The 22786-nt window shown below is 39.1% G+C and overlaps 1 protein-coding gene across 1 annotated transcript; it reads left to right on the top strand.

The window, feature by feature from the left end:
• Positions 1-280: 280 nt before the first annotated feature.
• On the top strand, positions 281-21458 carry PCGF6 (polycomb group ring finger 6). Its single transcript, XM_058810438.1, has 10 exons — positions 281-616; positions 1570-1669; positions 2904-3000; positions 3488-3543; positions 4432-4491; positions 5096-5204; positions 7168-7195; positions 7744-7842; positions 13954-14040; positions 19225-21458. Exons 1-10 carry the CDS (start codon positions 314-316, stop codon positions 19273-19275), a joined length of 990 nt encoding a protein of 329 aa, XP_058666421.1. The 5' UTR covers positions 281-313; the 3' UTR covers positions 19276-21458.
• Positions 21459-22786: the final 1328 nt, after the last annotated feature.

Genomic DNA, 22786 nt, shown 5'->3' with positions numbered 1-22786 from the left:
AAGGTTCCTTCCAACCCAAGCAATTAAATGATGTTATAGAATTAAAACCATATTTTGAATGAAACTGGTATTGTGTGATTGACAGTCTTTCGGGGAAAATTAAGCGTTCATTGGCGAGTCTCTTGGGGGAAAAAATTAAGAAAAAAATAATCCCAAAACGCGGGGCTATAAACGCACACCGGTTGTGGCTCAGCGCACGTGCGGGAGCGCGGCCGTGCGTTCTGTAGAACTACATTTCCCAGCGTGCCCCGCGGCGTTCCCACGCAGGCGCCCCGGGCCGCGGACCGACCCGCGCCAGCCCCGGTCCGTGGACATGGAGGGAGACACCGGATCCGGGGTCCCGGCGCTGTCGGGCGGGGATGCAGCGGGCACGGGCCAGGGCCTGGGCCCGGCCGATGAGGACCGGGACATGGAGGGGGCCCCCAGCTGCTCGGGGTCGCGCTCCCACCCCTTCGAGTTCGAGCGGGGTCGCTCGGAGTCCAGCGGCGATGAGGACGACGACGACGAAGACGACGAGGAAGAGGAGGTGGAAGAGGAGGAGGAGGAGATGGAGAGCGACACCAGGGCTCGGTTCGGAACGGATGATGGGGAGCTCGACTCGGACGACGACCGGGAGGTAAAGGGGGCGGGAGGGTGCCCGGGGCGCGCCAGGCCCCGCTCCCGGCGTGCCCCGCGTGTCATAATGGACTTTTTATTATTTTTACTTCTTAAAAAAATATTATGATTATTGTAATATTTAGTTTATTATTACCCGAGTTCGCTTCATCTGTCTCGTTTAAGTGAAGCCCTTACAAACTCTCCGCGTGGCTGAGGGTGGTAGACGGTGGCACGTGGGCGAAATGAATGCTGCTATTGAGGGAAAGAAAGCCCTTTAGTCGGGCTTTGAGACGAGGGGAAACGTAAGAATCTAATGTGTCACCTCTTTCAGACACATCTCAGATCGGCGCTCTTGAGGAAATTTGTTCTTTTTTGAAATAGTGTTATTCAGCCAGGAAAGCTGTTGTGGAACTACTTGTGTGCATTCCCGGTAAATGTTCTTCATGACCAGGATTCAAAGCAATGAGATTTCAGCCTTTGCTTCTATGTGTATTGTATATTTCATAACTGTGTGTACAAACAAGAGATGACTGTCTCTTGTCATACGAACTCTCTCTATATCTTGATTTGGGACTCCAACTGAGCATTGCTGAGCATTTTTAAATAATGATGCTGTTTACCACCTGTATCCACTTCAAGCTTGCTGGCTATGTGATATTTTGTTAAAAGAGTTTATCCAAAAGAATTTTTTCCAGAATGATTAATTGTTTAAAGTTTCTTTTTAGGTAAGATTCTTGAAACAAATTGCATTACTGTTGTCAAAAAGCTCAATTTAGAAGACTAGGTAAAAGTCTTTAAAAAATGAGCCCTACATGAGAAGCAACTGATCTGTTAGGAAAACCCATTCCTGTAACATACTGATCCCATTTTTTCCCATGGTTTTAAGGCTGTGGTATTTTGGAAGCTGCAGTCAAGGAATTTCATGGCTTAGCCTGTGTATGTATTCAAACTCTCACCAATTTTTGTTTGCAGCGTATGATAAACCTCGCAGAGCTGACCCCCTACATCCTGTGTTCCATCTGCAAAGGTTACTTTATCGATGCTACAACTATTACAGAATGTCTGCACACCTGTAAGTACCAGTCAGTATTGTCTGCCCAAGGGTTTAGCTGCAAATTCAAGCCAGTTCAGCTGTTGAAATGTTCTGAGTTCAGAAAAATAATTTTCTGTTTGAAGTGAACGTGTGTTGTGTTTATTCTGTTCCTTAAGCAAGATATATTCAATCAATCAATCATGAAGTCAGCTTTCCATATTAAGAAGGAAGATGATATAGAAGATAAAGCCCAAGTAAGACAAAAGCAGAGCTACTACATACATTTTTTTAATTATTTTTTTAAATAGGCTCTGGGAATTTGAGTGTATAACTGAGAAAAGAAAGTTGAGTGGCTTTTCTTTTAATGGACTGGAAAGTTTCCTAAGCTGTTATTTAAATTCACAAAACCCCATAAGCTCTTGTGGAAGTACCAGTTCAGATACAGAAACAGTGGTCTGCACCCGTGGCACAGTTTGTCCATAATCTGATGAATGGAAGCAGGGAGGAAATAAATAACTGATTTCAATGTGGTTGTCTTGTTATTTTTCCCCCTGGATCCTAGAGCCAACAATTTTCCCAGTGCTAAAGAACTGTTTTCTCTCCAAACTAATAAAACACCTTTTGTGAAGCTGACTCTTTCAGCCACACCTATGTTCATACCTGAATCCGAGAATCCTGGTTTACTAGATCTCCCAAACATTCACGCTGCATAGAGGGAAAACTTTTTTTTTTTTTTCCTTTTTTGGAGCATTACTCACTGGTTTGTTCTACAGCAAAGTATTCAGCACAGTTTGCAATTTACAAAGAGGCACAACTGTTTCTAAGGACAGCATAGAGTTGCAAATGCAGCTGTGGTGTCTTAGAACTCTCCTGGTAAGTGTTACGGAAAAGTTTCCTCTGTTCAGGCAGATGGGGAGCTGACTTGATAATAGGTTATTTATTCTAGATATTTCCACTTAATAGCATTTTTCCAAGTTTTTAAAGGACTTGTAAAACACAATGAAAGTGGCAGAGTTATGATTTCTTGCCTTGTTTCTACTGAAAGTGTTTGTAGGGTGCTTTTCAGCAGTCAATATTCTGCCTTAGCCCTGCTCATGTTCTACATGCACATTGAACTCTCACTCTGCATCCATTGGATTAGGAGTGTTCAGTGACTTCATTTTGTCTCTGACAAATGGTGTATGGCAAGTCTGGGTGTATTTACCCCTTCTGCCTGAACAGATGGCACTGTGTAATGGACATGTGACTCCTGTGGGGTTTCTTTTCTTTACAGTTTGTAAAAGCTGCATCGTGAGACACTTCTACTATAGCAACAGATGCCCAAAGTGCAATATTGTTGTACATCAGACACAACCCCTCTATAATATCAGGTAATAAATTTGTCCCATTTTTATAGATTTGCTACTTGCTTTTAAATGTTTTGTTCTACAGACATGCAGTGCTTTCCTATTTTAAACAAAGGAATGTTACAAGAAACAATTATGTTCTTTACTAGCATGAGTTTCACCACAGTAATTAAGATAAAAGGTCTCTATTGTTTTATCTAGTTTGTATCCATTTCTAGGGCTGCCCTGGATATTTTTTTGCATTTGCTCAGTGTTACAGGAGATACAAACACTTAACTATTTGCTTTGATTTCCTTTTAAGACTAAGACTTTTTGGTGTGGTATATTTATTAACTCAACAAACTGAGTTTTAGGTTTTTGAGCTGGTTATGAAGGGTGGTGCTGTCACTCCATGTACATCCCATTTCAATGTTGTATTTGGCATCTTTGGTGCAGTTTACTGAAACAATTTTGTTGCACACCAAAGACTCTTCTTTTTTTTTTCTTTTTTTCTTTGTTTCCTATTTCATAGACTGGACCGACAACTACAAGATATAGTCTACAAATTAGTTGTCAATCTGGAGGAAAGTAAGTCCCTTTTTCTTTTACATTACTATCTAGACATTGAAAAGAATAGAAAAAAGAGTAATTCAAAGCCTTGTTACTTCTCTGGACTCTTCAAAATAGTTTTGTGATGTTTGGTTATAAGTTGTAATTAATTAACTGTGACAGCTGGCATCTTTCTGGCTGCTGAATGCTATTGTGGTAGTGCTGTGTACCTTTTCTCATGAAACACAGCTGTCACTGTTTCCAGATAAACATGCAGATAATATTTCACAATTTGTTCCTCTTACTTTAGTAGAACTATATAATATCATTCTGTGTAAAAAGTTCACTTGGCTCAGGAGAAAAAAATGCCAAGACCAATTCTCTCAAATGCTTTTATCTTTTCCTCATTGCCATGTTACTTGCCTGATTTTAGATGTGTTTTCTGTCTCATTTATTTTCAACTTTGGGAGCCAGTGATCCTTCACAGTCCCCCTGGATGGGCTGAGTGAAATATACAATCCAGTGGATATGTATGGACTATAGATGGTATTGCTTTGTATACCATATGTAAAAAATTTATGTATATATAAAAATATATGTGTATATACAAATATAGTATAAAAAGTACTGTGCTCTATGTGAACAGGTTATAAAATACCATGTCGTGTCACAAGGCATGACAGCCAGAAGGATATTAGTTCTTGCAGCTATTTCAGTATTATTTATGGCCAGTTTCTCTGATTTTCTCCCAGTTTTTACTAACAAAATTTTAGTCAGGGTTTCTTAAGTATCTCAGCCTCATGAAATACTAGTGATGGTGAAGGTCTGTAAAAAGTTTTTGCTGCTCTAACCATTGAAAATTGGTCAATGAGAATGGATATTCTCAGCATCTGAAACATTTCAGCCTGTATTGTGCATTTTTTTCAGGAGAGAAAAAACAAATGCATGACTTCTACAAAGAAAGAGGATTAGAAGTACCCAAACCAGGTAAGCTGTAATCACTTTAAGAAACACTGTTAAGAAAATACTTACCATATCATTTATTCTTAAGGGCTTTCTTTGAAATATTAGTTCACAACTGAAGGTGGAAGTACTGCTGGAAATATGGGATTCTTAGTTATTTGGAATTTATAACTTGCTACAGATCTCGGATTACAAAAATAGATGAATTGGCAGCACTTAAACCCTGATCATGGTTAAATTATTTTAAGCTACATATTTTGCTTACAACCAGGAAATATATATAAAATGTGCCTTAATATTATTTTCTGGCTGTTAATAAGTAATAGACATTACAAAGTAGTAAAAAGGAGAGCTTCAAAGTCTGCTGAACAGTGGGGACTGTTCTAATTATTTTGTGTCTTCCTATCACACAAAGCTCTTTGGAGAGTGCTGTGCTGAAAGCTGTTAAAATTCTGATTCAGATACACAGCACAGAATGTAGGAACAGCTGATTAGTAATAAAAAAAGAGGATGAATTGCATAGGCTTTTTTCCCTGGTGAGCTATTCTGATTTGCTCAGTGCATGTTAGTATCTTATGCTGCTTTTATTTCAAGTTATCTTTGCATTTTGGCTGCTTGAATATTTTAGCTGTCCCACAGCCAGTTCCACCGAGCAGAGGAAGACCCCGAAAGGTTCTGGGTTCAGTGTTCCAGATCCCACCAGAACTTGACATTTCCATACTTCTGGAGTTTATTGGGTGAGTTGTGGGCAAATGTAAGAGCAACTGACTGACATGAGGGTGCTGCTGGCATGTGAGGAGCCATTAACTGGCTCTTGGTTTTCATTAAATGTGCATTTCTTCCATCTCAAATAGTAGTGGGGAGCCAGTTTTAACTTACAGTGTGATAGTGACAGCCAGCTATGCACAGATAGAGGATGCAAGTAATTAAATGTTTAAGATGTATGCTTCCTAGGAAGTATAGTTTTAAAATGTAGATGTGTTTTATTTTCAGCAAAGTCGTGCAGTCTCAGTAAACTGAGCAGAGAAATCCCTGTCTGGTCCAGTCCCTGATCCCTGTGGGTGGCAGCACTGTTAATGCTGGATGTGCTCACAGGAAACACTCAGTGGCTTTCAAATAGTAGAAACTTTTTAACATTGTGAATCCACGTACCTGTCTTAATTTCAGTTTTCATTTTCTTCATGCCTGACTTGCAGAAGTCAGTTTAGACCTCAAACCTAGTAAACTTGTGTCTGCCTGATAAACAAGATGACTTTTGAATCTGTTATATTTGGTTTTTTGGTAGTTTTATTTTAAATGTCCAGCATTGGCAGCAAAGCAGGTAATACTGTGTAAATATCATCTGTACCATATGGAACTGTCCACTGTGGGTTTTTGTGTTGTTTTTTTTTTTTTTTTTTTTTTAATATGGAGGGAAGCACAGAATGTTTTTAACAAAAAAAAGATGATGGCTTAATACCATCTACTTTGTATTTTATTTTAGTGACTTTTTTAGCCTTAGATAATTTATATTGTCAAAATCAAAGAGATTGTCTTGGCAATGAGAGATTAATAAAGCATTTTGAAGAAAGAAAACTTGGAATAGATTAGACCAGCCAGAAGAAATTGTTATCTTGAAAGTCTGACTGTCTACATTGTGTCTCTGCTGTTTATAATGTGGTCACCGGTGGCTGTGGAACTGTATCAAAGCAAATGACAGCTGTAGTGAAAAAGCTTTGTTATGTTTGTTACTTAGTTCATGACAGATTTACTTAGCTCTGTCTGATACCTGGTACATATTCAGAGGTGGAGGTACTCAATCATTGTAACTTGAAGTGCCACGTTAATGTGTGGACTGCACAAGTGTTTTATTTGCTTGCTGTAGCAAGTGGTCAGCTGATTTTAGGAATGTTTGATTTTTTTGTCCTCTGCAGTGCAATGAAAATACTGCAGTGTTTCCTCTCTCATATGTACATACTTGCTAATGCAATGCAAGAATAATGAAATGTCATGTATTGGCCTTAATTAATTGAGAAATTTACACATTGCACTACAAGAAGGAGATAGGTGATCAATGGTAGATCACATGCTCAGGCTGTGCAAATCAGTGAACCTTGGCTGAAGCCAGCTGGAAATTTGGTTATTTGCCACCTTTGTATGTATTTCACATTCCAGAGAAACACATGCTGCTTTCCTGAGTTCCTAGATAGCATTAGCATTAATATTGTCACATGGACAGTCTGGAAGGCCAACATCCTGCCCAGGGAGCTCCTGAGGAGGTTGGGTGTGTTCTGTCAGTAACTTCTTAGGTACTGTCTGTTAAGTTTCCAAATATCAAGGATCATGAAGCATGGAGGTTTAAGCAGCATCAATATTGCAACCTAGGCCTATGAAAATTAAAGTTATGTTGTGTTTAAAAATTACTTTAGCCTGCATTGGGTTTTATTCACATTTTATGTAGAGAAATCTTGACATCCTAAATAGCTGAATTTACAAGAAAAATTGAGCAGAAATACAAAGGGTAGGAGAAAAAGATACATCAATTCAGTCCAATATTATTTTATGTATAGCAATTTAATGAAAGGAAGAGCCTCAGTTTGGAAAATAAGCTGGATATGCAAGACTCATAAATCACTAAGTCACTGTTGTCATAAAGAGTTTGAGTATATTAATAACTTACAATCTTAGCAATATTGACTGTTTACTCTTCTGTTTTTTCAGAGCAAATGAAGGCACAGGGAATTTTAAGGTACAAATATTATTAAATTTTTATCTTACAGTTTTCTTCAGGAATAATTATAACCTGAATATATTTAGTTTGGTTTTCTTATACTGAGTGCATCTGGAGCTTTTATCAGAATAATAATAACCAATCTTGTATTACAGTGTATTTCAAACCTATTGTTGTATAACATCACCCCAGCATTTTTTTCTTCTTTTTATCCTCATATTTCACAGTATTTTTTTTCATCTTCAGTATCCCCTCCTACCCTTTCTGTCTCATATTTGCCCTTCTTTCTGCCTTGTTTACCCTGGGGTTTTTGGGCCACACAGAACATAGGACTGTTTAAAACATTTAAAAATAATCAGTTGCTTATTAATTTTTAAATGTTTTAACAGCATCTGGAGTCTTAATACATATTTAGTCTGTTGCCTGTGAGGTAATGTGCAGGTAGATCAGAGAAGGGTTCAAAACTGTAAGCTGTTTCCCTGTTATTGGGCTGTTGCTTGACTTTGGAGTTTCTGAGGGATTAGTGGCAAAATCTTTAACTTAAAATCTTTATTTATTCTGTGCAGCCTTTGGAAAAGAAGTTTGTGCGTGTTTCTGGGGAGGCAACAATTGGACATGTGGAGAAATTCCTCAGAAGAAAAATGGATCTAGACCCTGCTTGTCAGGTACATCCTTGTTGTAGCAGTCACAAGTTGTCTGTGCTTTGGACAGACATTTCCATTGCTCATTAGATTCTAGAAGTAATGTTGGAGTTTTTTATACAGTAAGGATTAAAAAATGAATTGTTTGCAATTTTGTGATCTGCAAGGAACAACTCTTCTAACTCATTTGCAACCTATTCAGATGTTCATAGTACTCTACTAACTGGACAGAATTTCTAAAGTGCCTTGTAAAATTTCAGCCAAAGAAATTCAAAGCCAAGAGATTCTGCTGTTTCAAAGGAAAACTAGGCAGAAAAGTGGGAATGTGGGAGCATGCAAAGGCATGATGCAACTGCTGCAAGGTGAATAATAGTGAAATTTAACTGAAGGCAAACAAGGGCTGAGAAGGAATAACACTATGGATGGATGTGTTGAAATGTGTATGAATGCAACTACAGACACTTTTCTCCAAAAAAGAATTCAAAGGAACAGAATATGGTACAAAAGAATTTAACTTCATATTTCTCAACCATTTTGAGAGGAACTGCTTGTCAAAACCAGTTTCCAATTCTTCTGTGTATTTCAGCAGCCATTCAGTTGGGAAAGTGCAAGAGTTCTGTAGTGTGTAAATAATTCTTAAAGCTGTCAGTTCCTGGAAGATCAAGGTGATGCTGTTGTGAATAGGCAGATGGTAGAAGTTTAGTGCTGGGTTTGGAGTTAGGGCTGTTTTTATACAGCAGTAACTGTGGGACAATTCAGCGTGACTGCTGTGCCTCAGTAATGAGTACTCATGCTGCTTACCTTTTCAGTGGTGACAAAGCAAATCAAATATAAATTATTCATCCTGCAGAGGAATTAATGTATTTTTATTTGCTGGTTTCCTCTCAGTGAGAGTCTGTAGCTTTTACATGGTGGTGACTTGATATTCTAAACAAATACAAGTATCCTCAAAATGAGGCTGGAGAAACTTCTTGCATTATTTAGTTGTTGTTTATTTGAGGGGAAGGAATTGTTTTGTTTGTTTGGATTTTCTTAAATAGTACATCAGAATCTCAATTTTCAGGAACACTGAGCATCTGTCTTGTAAACTGCAGGTGTCCATCTTTCAAAATCACCCTGAGCCTATGTGCTGGGTCTTCCAGATTGTAAAATCTTAAGATCATCTGTTAGAGAACTTGGGATTTTTACACTCATTAGTTACTCTCTACTTGGACTTTGCCAGACAGGTACAATCCCCTTGGTTAAATGGTTAAGTGTTACTAAATCTCAAAAGCTGATGATTTCATAGGTGTCCTTTCTCAAGATGTTCTTGATGCTGAGCCAGTCACTCCTATCTCTGCTATTGTCTAGTTTGCCATTGTGTAAGGCACAATCATTGGCTGGTTCTAATCCTTGGTCTCTTCTGTGCAAGCCCTGCCTGTTTGGAGGAAATGATAAATCTTTCTTCTTTAAACAGATGCCTTGGCTGCCTTTTTTTCCTCATCTTAAATGATGTGCTCCCATTTTTTTTTTAGCAAGTATTTTTTGGTCATTAGAAACCTGCAGTTGATTTTTATGCCCCAAGTCATGACTGTTGTCTTGATATCTAGGCTCATCTTTTAAAAAATTGGAAATTCAGTAAATTAAGCTGGAAGTATTTCTTTCTAGCCTGTGATCATTTCTTTGTCATATGGGGACTAAGATTAAAGGAGTGAATGTACTGAGCTGTTACCTTCTCATGTAGTACACAGAGCTGAAGCTGATGGTTTGTTGGTAAACATGCAGAAAGTGAAAGAGATGTCAGACATGTCATTGAGGATTAATAAGCCTAATTAATAAGACTAATGAATCATGTCTCACTCCAGCTTCCCAGGATGGCCAATAAACTAAAACAAAATTAGGGAGAACCTGATTCTGAATTAGCACAAGCAGAAAAATTTAGAGAACTAGGTTACAAGCCATATGTGCAAGGAATTTAAATGTAGAAGATTCTTTGCTGCTTTTTTTAGTTTGTTCTAGAAATTTGGAAGTGTTGAGGACTGCAGTGGTTCATTTCCTGTCAGCTTCCCCAAAGTATGTTAAAAAAGAAATAGATACTAACTTTGGACAACAAGCTCTTCCTTTTAATATTACTTCTTTATTATTATTTTCCAACTCTCTTCATTACCAAAAATAATAGATTTTTTAATAAAATGTCTTGAGTTTGGTGTTTTTAGTTTGGAACTGGAGTCCAAGAATTCGATTTCCTTGGAAAGCTTGGAAGTTTCTTTCAGAAACTTAAGTTTCAAACATATTGAGCTAAAATGCACTACATTTGCTGTACTTGTTACTATCTCTACCTACAGAAAATTTATTGCAGCAGTGTTGACTTGTGTCTCACTTGGGACTTGAAGGGACAGAGTGTTTCCTCCTTTATCTCCTCAGTGTATCAATTGCATTTTTGGCTTCCTTGCTGAAACTTCTCCTAAGGACACTAGGTGTGGTTGTTTTGTGAGTGCAGCCAGTTCCTCCTGAATATCACCTGAGTTTGACAGTCTGCAAAGGTCCTGTTTGAGAATGTTTCAGTCATTCCCTGTGAGAGCTCATTTGGTGACCAAGTGATAGAGGGTATGTTACCCACCCCCTGAACTCCTGGCTCTGCTTGGACATCTCTGACTTAACCTTTTCACATGGAGTTTGAGCTAATACTTGCCCTTCTTCATTGACCTGCACAAGTGCAATGGATTTAGGTTAATGAAAATGTGAAATAAGCCATCTGGCTTGTGTGTGGCAGTATATATAGAAGTCTAAAAACCAGTTTTAAACCTACTGCCTTTGTTCTTTTTTTCCCTATTCTGAGAATTCAAATTGCTTTCAGACTTCTGTAATAGCATTTGCAAATGGATTATGATTTAAATTCCCTAGTTTATCTGAAGGTTAAGGCTTCATTTATTTTTATCTACCACTTGGGCTGGCAGACTGTAGTTTCCTCTTTCTGATGCTTTGTTTTGAACTCTGTGCTTTGGGCAATGACTAATTTTTGTATATGTGTTTATGTTTACTTCTAATTACAAGGTCTCTCTTGAATATTCTTGCTGGAATTTGGGAGAGGGTGAAAATATTTTTTTAGAAACTGAAATTGCCAGTAATAGCTAAGTAGGTAACATCTGATAGGAGCTAAATGCAGCTTGTGGTGTTTGGAATCCAGTAGATTCTTGTCTGTGGCATCAAAAGTTTTCTTTAGAGTGTGATTTCCTTTGAGCTCCTCCTGCAAAATTCCTTCCTGCTATTTCTTCTGTAAGGATGAGAGAAGCTGCTGAAAGACTTGCAGCTCAGCTGCTTGGAATTCATTAATGTGGCTGATTGAACAGAAATGTTCTGTTACCAGATGTGCATTCCTAAAAGTGTGTGAGCTGCAGTCTGGGGGGACACTGGGAGAAAGGACTCTGTGCTCATACACAGTGCAGTTGTTGATGCAATTCCTTTATGCCAGTCTTGGACCCTGGAATAAAAGCATCCAGGGCCTCTGGAAAGTAAACAGCAGCTAGAGGAAATAGGAAATTCTGACAGCTTTATAAATAACTAGCTCAAATACTCATATCAGTCTCTAAAACTCTGTTTTCCTTGTCCTTCCCTAGGTAGTATGAGTTGGTATATAAAAAAATTGATTGAAGCCTACTGCCTTCTGGGCCACATTCTCCCTTAGGATGAGTCTTATGTGAGGTGTCCCTTGCATGAACTTTTTCTATTTTTATATATGTCTTACTTAGTGAACATGAATTTATAATTGTCTGTTATGGTGGCTTTTAGAGAAGTAGCTCTAATAGCAGACATGTCACCAAAAGAAAAGAAATGGCATAATGCAAAACCTACTTTATTTTAATAAGAATTTTTTTAACAGAAATGATTGAGTATTCAGCAGATTCACTTTCATGCTTCCTTTCAACAAAATGTCAAGCTGCAGTTACTGCTGTCTCAGGCAATCAGTAGTAGTTGGCTTCAATTTTACCAGTCATTTGAAATTTTAGTAAATTCATGGCAGTGATGGTGCTGGTGCCTCTTTTGTAATGGAACATATAAATTCCTGTATGATACAAGGATTCCTCTGAGACACATTTCACAACTTATTTTTTGCACTGACCTGAGATTTATTTTTTCATTGTATGTTTTTTCTCTTGTCCTTAGAGAAGAAGTGCTAGCATAACAATTAGCAGGCAGAATTTCAGACTTTGGAGGCTGGTATTAGGAGATTGAGCATTTGTTATTCAGAGAACTCTAATACATTAAATGTTTGAAACTTGTCTCAATTTATTATTAGACACTGGCTCTTTAATAACTGCTGTTTGAAACTGGAGCAGCAGGTAAAACAGTGTACTTTCAAACAAGCATTCTAATTCTGTTTTGAGAGATTCTCAGCAGCTGTGACTGTCTATTTGCATCCTGTATTGGTCAAACAGATTAGATTTTCTGTTTCTGTAGAATATATAAAACATTTATGTGATATGTTTCATTGGGAGCAAGATTGAGTTTTCAGTGCCTTATGCTATAAAAATTGTAGAAGTAAGCTTACAAGCAAAAGTAATTAAACTCATGTGCCTGGAAAGCAAAGCAGTCATGTTTGTCTTCCTGCAGTAATAACTGTAGAGGTTAAAAATGCATGGAAGATAGCAGAAAGAACTGCAGACAGTTTTCCAAAAGGAAAATAAATACATTTTTTGAGTACTATGTTAAATACATCAAGTGTGGATGTTAAGTATATGACTATATATGGATCAATATCTAATCAGTATTTACAATTATGTCCACACAAATTTTTACTTCCTGGTAGCTAAAAGCAGAAGTGCTGCGAAGCAGTTTACATCTTCTGCACATTAAGAATCAAACACAAAGAGAGTATTCTGCATCATTCTCGTACAATATAGGTGGTGCAGTAAATTAGTCCTTTTTGAACCTCTGAGGAGTAGAATTCCTGCATTCCCAAGTCTCAGAACAATGTGGTCTGCCAGCACAAATCTTACTAAATCTTTCCATGAAGAACAAGAGAGAGGTAGTGGGTCAGGCTGCAGAGGGGATAAATCTGGGGGAGTGGAACAGCTGCAGCACAGAGCACATCCTGTGGTGGATGGTGGCTGTATAAACCAATACATCATGATACTGCAGTGTGCTCCCACTGCTGCAGGGGCAGGGCTTAGACAGTCCCTTGAAGAAAGCTGTGGGACTGCTCATTATCAATGCTCTTTATCTTCAATTTTGAGGTCTTGTCAATTCATAGATGAGAGCACTTTCATTTCCTTATCTAGAAATTGCTCATAAGGAAATTGTAAGCAAGCTCCAGTTGAGAGAGAAAAACAGTGCTGTGTTAGCTGCTCTAATTTGGAATGTTAAAGACTGGATTTACATTATACACTGTAAATACATGGTAACTTTATAGAGAAGCCTATTTTTCATAATAAGAAAGGAATTCAAAATACCTGATTAAGGCTTGTGTTTTCCACAAAATTACTGTTTTTATGGGTAGATAATAAACAAGTGCCTCCCATGGAATTGCAGGCACCACTGACAGAGTTCAGCTGCAGCAGTGTACAATGCATGTAACTGCTGAGAATGCCCTGCAGCTGCACCCCAGGAATACTGACTGAGTGCATGCTGAAAGAGGACTGTCATGTAATGGCTGACAGTGGCATGCACCAAGATGCTCCTTTCTATTATGGCACTTCTTCCAAAGTATTAAGTGAAAATAGTCAGGTGTTTTCTCCCTTGAGATAAGGAAGAGGGTGGCAATGGCTCTTTTTTTTTGGTGGCACAAACAAATTACCCTCTTTTGCAACTGATGAATGATGGCAGATGTTTGTGTGGTTGTTCTAATACATTATCTGCATTCCCATTAAATTCATCACAGCTATTACTAAAGAGCTTGTTTCAGTGGATACACCAAACTGAGAGAAACAATAAACTGTCCTCTCTGTTCAGCAGTGAGCCCAGGTCAGGGCCATGAAAGGCTTTAGGGCAGTGCAGTAGTGCTTTGAATGCTAAAAACATTTGGATAACAGAGGCAAAGATGGCTTTAGTGTCTAACATGGTGGCATTGAACTCTGCTAATAAAATTGAAAGGGCTTGGATACTGTTTTGCTACTCCAAAGTCAAGTTGGCCTTAACCATGCTTGTGTTTTTTCCCAGGTGGATATAATCTGTGGTGATCACCTGCTGGAGCACTACCAGACACTGAGGGAAATCCGTCAGGTCATAGGAGAGAGTGCAGTACAGGTATGTGGCAGCTGGGGCTTTGTTCCAGGTTTTCTGGTTCCAAACAGAAGACCTCTCTTAAGCCCTCAGGTAGCACCAGCTTGTCTGAAGAAGCCACTAGGAAAAATCTCTCCAGTTTATGCAAAATCATTTTTATCTTGTAAGTAGAGTTGACAAAGTGCACCATGTTCTTCTTGGTCTCATGATGTTCTGGGTATGAGGGGTTTGTGTTGGGTTTTGTTTTGGGGTTTTTTTTCCCCCAAAACAAGTTGCTACCTTACCAATGATAAAATGTACCAGCCATTCTTTCAATTAACATTCCTTGTTTTTGCTCCCTGGCAATTGCATCTCTGCAGGAAATCAGAGGACAAATCCCAAATAAGGCTATCCTTTTGACTGGGTCAGGAGAATAAACTTGCTTATAAAAACACAAACCACAGATAGAGGGTAATGAATGCAGTAAATGTGCTTGATGCATATTGCATTGGCTCTGGTCACAGCAGGAGTGTATGGCCAGCTATTTCTTGTTGATAACTTGCTGTCTGTAGTGTTGCTGACTTTGCAAATAAGAAAGCATTTTCTTAAAATTCTTTGTGAATCTTTTCAAAGCATCTTTAAAGGACCATACCATTTCAGAAGTACTGCAGAAACAATGAAGTACTCTGCCAAGTGCATCGTTGGATAGAGATGTACAGTTGTGATATATGGTAAATTGTATCTTAATCTGAACTAGGAATTCTGAAAAGTTAATATTTAATACAGTAGGAAGAAACAGGATTAGGTTGGTATTTTATTTGGAAAGCAATCTTAGCAGATAGCAGAAGGGCTAAAATAGTAGTAGCAAGATCAGCTCTCCCCACTTGTTTGTGCACACACATGCACAAACATTTACATTTAAAATTCCTGCTGAGCTCTCTTATGCTACAGGAAGGCTTCTGTGTTGGAGGCAGGAAGTAAAAAGCTGAATTTGAGATCTCTTGGACTTTGCATCACTTGTAGCTGATTTGAATCACTAGGAGGGGTCCCAGAGTCAGGGCAGAGGTGTTTGGCTCATGGTAATATTGGCAAACATTAAAATCTGTGAGCCTTGTGCTGTTTCTGCAGTTGAAGGGAATAAATTCCACACCTGATGTCTTAGCTGGTTTATAATAGCATAAAGAAGAAATGAAGATGTAACCTAATCCAGTTTGGGGAGCAGGGGATAGAAACTGGGGGGAAGTGGGTACTGGTAACCAGCTTGTTTCTGACACTATGAGTCATTGTAAGTAAATTCAGCAAGCAGCACAAAGTGATGGAAGTGCTCTCTGCTGAAAGCTTCAGTAAATGGCAGGGGATGATACATTTCTCACTAGACTTGAGCTTAGCACAAAAGCTTTTCATATATGAGAAATGCTCTTGGGGGAGCACTTCAGTGAATACTGCAGCAGTGTCATTTCTTGTCAGAACTGGGTCTGCCTGATTGATGTTTGGTGATAAAGCACCAGTCAGCAGCTCCACAAAGAGAGCAATTGCCTTGGGATGCATTCTCCGGTGATGTTTCAAATCTCATTGCCAAATCAGTATGCTAGCAGTTAATTCTCTCAAGGCTTCTCTCTTGGACAAATAAATAGAAAAGAAACATCTTGGCTTATTGTGAAGTCTTGTTCTTTCATTGTCACTTTCAACAGGAAATTTGAAAGACCAGGTTCATCTTCATTTTCTCTTCATATTGTTAGAAGATCTCTAAGGATTCCAAATAGTTACAGTTGCAATGTTGCTTCTTTTTTGATATTGAAATAATGACATTTTCATGTTTTCTAGTCTAACATAATATTTTGTTTTAGAAATCAAGAGGGTGCATTTCTACAATTTAAAAAAACTTGGGAAATATTTTTGGGTAATTAGCCACTAAAAAAATCCCAACGAATGGGTCAAATCTAAAATGGTGAGGGTTGTTTGTTTCTCACAGGATCTGAAATTCAGTAAGGGGCACAGTTGTCCTGGCCAGTCAAACTACAAGTACAGAGGAATATTTGATGAATTTAACATTAAACCCTAAGGGCATCTTGTGTCTTTGTAACTTTCCAGCCTTTCCAAATCAGTGTTGGAGCTTGAATGTCCCTAACAGCTCTCACCAGAATGCTGAGACACTGTTCAATACTGCTGCTGTCATTTACAGGTTTCTGAGGTTCATTGTAGATGCTTCATGCAGAGAAAAAAGCTTCAGTAACTACTTCTGCAACAGAAAGTCATTTGAAGGAATAAACATTGGGCTCTTGTATTTAGATGAGTACAACCACTGTTAGAGGAGAAAAATAGCTGCTATTCTGAGTCACATTTTTCACTTGCAAGTTCATTCATGTCAGCAGTTATTCTTTTTGCTGGGAAAAGTGATTATAAAAATGCAGATAAGTTTCTCTTTGGCAAATATATTAATTATAACGTGCATTCTTTGGTAGCATTTGCAGCATCACATATGTTGTGTGATTTATTGTTCTGAGCCATAATCACTGTGGTGCTCTTAGTGGCTTTTACTTACATTGAATGGTTCTTAAGATTTGTTTGTGAAGATTTTGGGTGTTGTATTTATTTTTCTTTTTTTTTTCCTACTGACTAGCAGTGTGTAATGATGCCTTAGAGCCTGAGTAAATGAGTCTCCTGGAAGTGCAAGCTGGATTTTAGCTGTTCTGGATAGATTTCTGCCTTTCCAACAAGTGTGGGAAGACCAAATGTGATCTGATCATAAAATAAATATTCCTGACACTGATCCCCTAGTAACTTATTTGGGTTATTTTAATTGGGTAAATAGGCAACTAATTTTAGTGGTTGAATGTAAGCAAATAACATGTTCATTTCTGATAATTGATAGAAGGCTAAAAAAGAATCAGGAATAAATCTTGTTTAATCTTGTAGATGTCAAGATATTTTGACATTTCTGAAGTTGGGTGGTTGGTTAAATCTTCCTAATTAGCTGAAAGTAGGATTTCTAGCTCTGTTTAGGGCAAAAACATAAAAAACTCACTGACAGAATTTATATAATAAGAAACAAGTTTGCTCTTTTAATTTTTTAAACAGTGTAAAGGTGGTGGACTTTACTGCAAGGAGTGATCAAAGACACATGGACTTTTAATGGCTCAATTTTGTCACCAGGCATTGAGATCTGCCTGTAATTATGAGTTTGATCAAGTAGCTGAGAAAGGAAGCTTGTTATTAACTAAAAGGGAATATAACTTCTTCCCAGTAGCACCTTCCTCCCCTCTGCTGCACAAAGGCAACCTGATCCAAGCTGCTGGTTATTTTCACTTGTCTAAACTGGGCCCTCTCAGAGTTCTGCATCCCTGATGGATATAAAGAGCTCACACGTGGGAAAAGCTAAAAGGAGTAGCTTCCTTGATGTCCTTGGCCCTTGGCACAGAGGTTTGGCAGATTATAATGGTCTCTTTATAGCTCTCACCTTTTTGTAACCCAATGCTGTTGTGCTTTGGTTTTTTGGTCTCCTGAGCTAGGCAGGAAGAACTGTGCTCTAATTTAATTACTGTGACCTTCTAGCACACATTTCCTATGAAGTGTTTTACTCTTTGCTATGGGGTTATTGAATTTGGAAAGTGGGGCACTTTTTGTTGCTGCTGCTCTTAGAACATCAAAAGGTGTGTATGCTCTGATGTTTTGGCTATCAGTTCCACTCTGAAATTTATAGCTGGGTGTAACAGGTGGGATCCTTTGCATTTTTTGTAGGTCAGGGTCACAAATGTGTGTCAAAGGACACTGGAGAGCTTTGCTTTTCTTTTGTGCCTGTCTGACTTAGCCTTGAGATTTGTAATGGGCAGTGAGAGCTCATTCTCTGTTTGGACTTCCTTTTAATAACAGTATCTAGAGAAAGCAGCTGAGCATAGATAGAAGTGTGTAATCCTTTACAAGTGAATAATTACAGAGTAAGAAGTGCCAGTACTGGGGGTAACTCTCAACTTCTCTTTGTAGAGAAGGAATTGCAGTGGTTTTGGCCTTGGGTTTAACAGGGCTATTTCCTTTAAATGTCCTGCTGCCAAATGTACCATTTCAAAATTATTCATCAAAGAATACATTGTAGCATTTTCTTCTTGTATAAATATTTATGTCCTTTAAGAAACTGGAAAATAGAGGAAAAACTGGCTTTGACCACTTTTTCTCCAAAAATGAAGTTTTGAATGTGTCTTATTTTCTCTTTTGAAGGAACTAATGGGCACAAGGAATAAGTACCTTTGGGAAGGTATAACAACGTTTTCATGTTCCAAGAGGTTCCTGAGTAACCTCTTAGAACCTGTTCTGCCTTGCAATGCTGCTATCCCAATTTATGCTAATCACCTAATGAGTTAAAGCTCCTGTATCCTTTCAGGAGTTAGCAATGAGTTCCTGGTTATTAACAGGGTAGAAGATGAAGAAAAGTTAGTGAGTTGGTACTAATACATTATCTTACAGCCTGTGTCTTAACAGGTAAAAACATCTGAAGCGAAATACAGTAAAAATTCTAACACATCAGTTGGTATTAGTGTAGTTCTCTCTTCACAAAAGAACTTTTTTTAAAGTCTGTCCATATAAGTAGGTGTAATGCAAAGTCAGATTCCCAGTGCCTCTGTGGTGGAAGCACACTAAGTGCTAGGCCTTTCAGCAGCTGTGAATTAAGTGACATAAGTAAGACTAATGGCTCAGAATTGTCCTGTTTCACAGGTGAAGGGATTTTTTATGTCAAGCAGTCTTTGAAGAGAAGAAACATGAGTTAATAAACTAACAGTTTGTCATTTGGAAGTTTTTTAATCCAATTCATTTATTACTTAATAAATGTATATAGTAGTCTGGACTCTTGTGCTGCAACTTTTGGCAGCACTTTCCAGAACTACTTAATGGATTACATTTTTTTCTGCTCCACAATGCCATGTGGAAATCAGCATGACTTGTAACCAAGAGCCTATTGTATGATGATAATGCCATTGTAGCTTTATTATAAAAGCACTACCAGATTTTGCCTTTTTTTTTACCACACTTTTCCATCTCAAAGAGGAGAGGAGAGTACAGTTATTTGCCTTGATACTTCAAAGTTTGCATTCTCCATATGGATGAGATACAGTATCAACTGGTGAGGTTGTGCCTGGGGTCCTGCCATGCAGCAGCTGTACCAGCTGATGACAAATGCCTTGGGGAGAAGGAAAAGTGCTACTATGAGACATCTTCTTTTCTTTCTCTTCTCTCTAGGATGGTCTGCTTGTACTGCACTATGGCCTGGTGGTGTCTCCACTAACCTAAAGGTGTCTGGAATATCAGAAGGCAAAAGATTCTGAAGTCCTGGAGCTTCTTCAGTGCTGTTTCTCACCAAAGAAGCCGTCGCATTTCCTGTGGCAGGAAGCGAGTGAAAGGAACCACCACTCACTGCTGTGTGCTTGTAATGTAACCTCTGACTTCACCACTGCAAAAACTTGCAACTTCTCTAAGTACAGCTGTAGATGTTGCTATGCTTCATGTTACTGATTACTGTCTTCAAATTTCACTCAGCTCAGGGAAATTAAATGCTCCAAGTAGCTAATTTTTTTTACTTTCTAAAACCACAAGATTTCACAGGGTGAACAGCCTTTTTTTCCTCTAAGCTCTGAGATTTCTCTGGCTGTCTAAGTGTCTAGCTAGAACAGTGCTCTCAGGGATGGTCTTCAATGAGCAGTATAGTTTGTTTTGGGGTAGAGACAGTCATTTGCCTAAAAAAAATATACTGTGATCATCTGCCTTTGGATGTGATTTGGGGAGAGGAAGGAAACTTCAGATATGCAGACCAAAATAGGTAGAAAATAATGCAGCATAAGCATTGTTTTTTGAGAAGTAGCATTAAATTTGTTGTTTTTCTTGAAGAAAGACAATTTTGTTTGCACTGGAAATATATTTGCTGATAGTTTGGCTTATACCAAATGGTGGCTCATGCATCTCTAGTCTGAATGGAGATGAGCTGGCTGTAAGCTGGTTAAACTATGCATGGAAAAAAAGAAATAAAAGTAGCACCTCTTTCTACCTGCTTGCTGTATATAAAGTAATCACTGTCAATCTGCTATCATGTAAAATCTGTCAACTGATTTGACTGTCAGACACATAAATCCATTCACTTTAGCACATACCTCTCCAGCAGCTGTGAAAATGGTCACTTTTTCCACTCTTTCTAAGGTGTTTTAGTGCATTGTAGTGGAGATCAGGGTTAAGTAATGTAATACCTGCCTGTTACTACCAGATTCACAGAGGACATTAGGTGACTTTAATTTTAACATGCTAAAATTAGGTTTGGTGACAACTGTAACACTTCAAATTTTCTTCTGTTTGAAGAAGCATTTGTGCAACATTAAGGACCAGAGGGCTCTGTGTGTTATGCTCATGCTGCATAGTCATCAGTGTGGGGATTCATGAAAGCTTCCATTGGGCACCAGGCTCCTTCCCTCTCCTACAGTCAGTGCAGGGAAAGGGAAGAGATTCCTTTGTAAGGCATTTCAGAGCACCTAAGTTACAGCACCATAGAACTGTTAGGGTTGGACAGCCCTCATCCTGTCCAACCTCCCTGCCAAGGCAGGGTCACCCAGAGCAGGAGACACAGGAATGTGTCCAGGTGGGTTTGCAATGTCTCCAGAGAGGGAGACTCCACACCCTCCTTGGGCAGCCTGTTCAGTGCTCTGCCACCCTCAGTGTAAAGAATTTCCTTCTTCTTTCAGATCCCTTTCTTTCTTTCAGTCAGCTGGTGAGGCAGCAGCAGCAACTGAGCTAAGTGCAGGGGTGAGGGTTTGACTGACCTGTCCAGAGGTTCTGGAGCTTGGGGACAGCTGAGCAGTGACCCCAAGCTCCATCCAGACCTGGAAGCCCCTGGCAGCCAGTCAGGCATGGAGGGCACATTGCCAGGAGCAGAGAGGGACATTAAGGGTCCCTAAGGAGCAGAGCAACCCCTTGTGGCCTCTGCTGAACCCACTCCTGGAGCTCCTTGTCCTTCTTGCACTGAGATCCCAGAACTGGGCACAGCACTTCAGGTATGGCCATGCCAGGGCTGAGTAGAAGGGTGGGATCACTTCCCTTGGCCTGGGGCCACACTCTTCCCAAAGCACTCCCAGATTCCATTGGCCCTCCTGGCTGCTGGGGCTCAAATGTGTTTGTTCACTGTCAGCCAAAGAGGACTGGCATCCTTTTCTAAAGAAAGCTTTCATGAATCCTCCCTCAGGTCTTTACTGTAAACATTGTTCTGTCTGTGAAGGTGGCACCATAAGAAAAAAAGAGTTTTGTTTGAAGTAACTCTCATGATGCTTCTAAATATGTAACAAAAAGCCTTTTTAGCTACAAACTCCTATTTTACCTTTAAAGTTTGTATAAAAGTAGTGTTTAAAATGCAGCAGAAAATGAGATTATTTTGTAAACACCTCGTGAGTTGTGTTAATAAAAGATTATATATTGTAACAGTAAAATAAACTTTATTTTAGCCAATTTAAAATTGAACCCTTGTGTTTCTATGCCATGTTTCCTATGTCAACCTCAGAATTATAGTAGATGATAGTGAAACTGCTGAATGTGCTCTGGGGTTGTTAGAATGACAAATTTCAATTAAGAGGCTGAATGGTGAAGGGTAATTCAATCCCAGAGTCTCCACTGGAGCTAAGTGTGGTATTGTTAGCTGGAATAACATGAAATCTCTGGAACTCTCCTTTTAATGAGGATTTTGGTGAGAAATAGTTCAGTAAAGAAGTCAAGATGATTTTTCCACAGAAATACAGGAGAAATAATCGTGTGTAGTTAAAGGACCCCTTTGTTCATCAACAAGAACATCTTTTTGTGAAAGCCACCTCTCACTTATTGTCTCATGTTTATGGCTGCTGTTCTCACATCCCTGTGAAATGAATCTTTCTCTGCCATTGGAATCAAGGCATCTGGTTCAAATACTCAATATTGCCCCTTCCTTTTCCATTATCACTCAGCGGTTTGTTTTCAAATTTATAGCTCTGTGCTAAAAAGTCATTATCAGTATAGTCACATTTTACATTGCAAATTCACCCTTAACCCTGACTTGAACTTCACATCTACAGAAGGGCTCATGTGCAGAGTTTAACAGCTGTATAGAAGCTGATAGTTAATTCAAACTAATGTCATTCTAGGATGTATTTGACTTGCATGGCCCCAAGAGGGCTGTGTTGCCACTGGCACTAATATCTGTTAAAAAAAAAAAAAGGCCTCCTGGATATCTTCAAAGGATTTTTCTGTAGGGTAAATCACATGCCAGCTAAAATGCTGAAGGCCAGCACTCCCTTCTTCACCCTTTTGGTGCCTTAACGAGGAGGATTGAAGGCCTGTAGCCTGTGGCATTTTTGATATGAATGCTTAGTGACCTGTTATTTCCCTTTTGTCCACTTCTCTCCATTTCTTCCTCACCTGCCTTCAGAAAGTGTATTTTTAGCATCGTTTTCCTGGCTGAACATCCTGCTTTCTTTCACCTGAAGGCACTGATGTGTTCCTCCTCTGCAGTGCTGCAGGTCCCCTGGGGCACATCCTGTGCAGCAGGGTGACCTTTAGCTATTGCCAAGGCTGAGCTGAGGCTCTGTGGTTTCCTGCATAATCAGCCTGCTTGCTGTAAAATGTGCCAATCTTCTTTCAGCTCTCCTGCTGCTGTTTTATTTCTGTTGGTCTCCTTTTAACCTTGGCTTGCCTCCAGCCACTTTTGGTCCTGATGATAGAGGAGCATCTGTAACAACAGGCCGTCTATGGGATGGCATCTCTGCCCTCGTGGGAGATGAGCCAGCCTTGTGCTCTG

Source organism: Ammospiza caudacuta, chromosome 9 (genome assembly GCF_027887145.1).
Source record: "Ammospiza caudacuta isolate bAmmCau1 chromosome 9, bAmmCau1.pri, whole genome shotgun sequence".
NCBI lineage: Eukaryota > Metazoa > Chordata > Aves > Passeriformes > Passerellidae > Ammospiza > Ammospiza caudacuta.
Note: the sequence above shows the minus strand (reverse complement) of the source record. Positions and strands in the feature narration are given on the sequence as shown.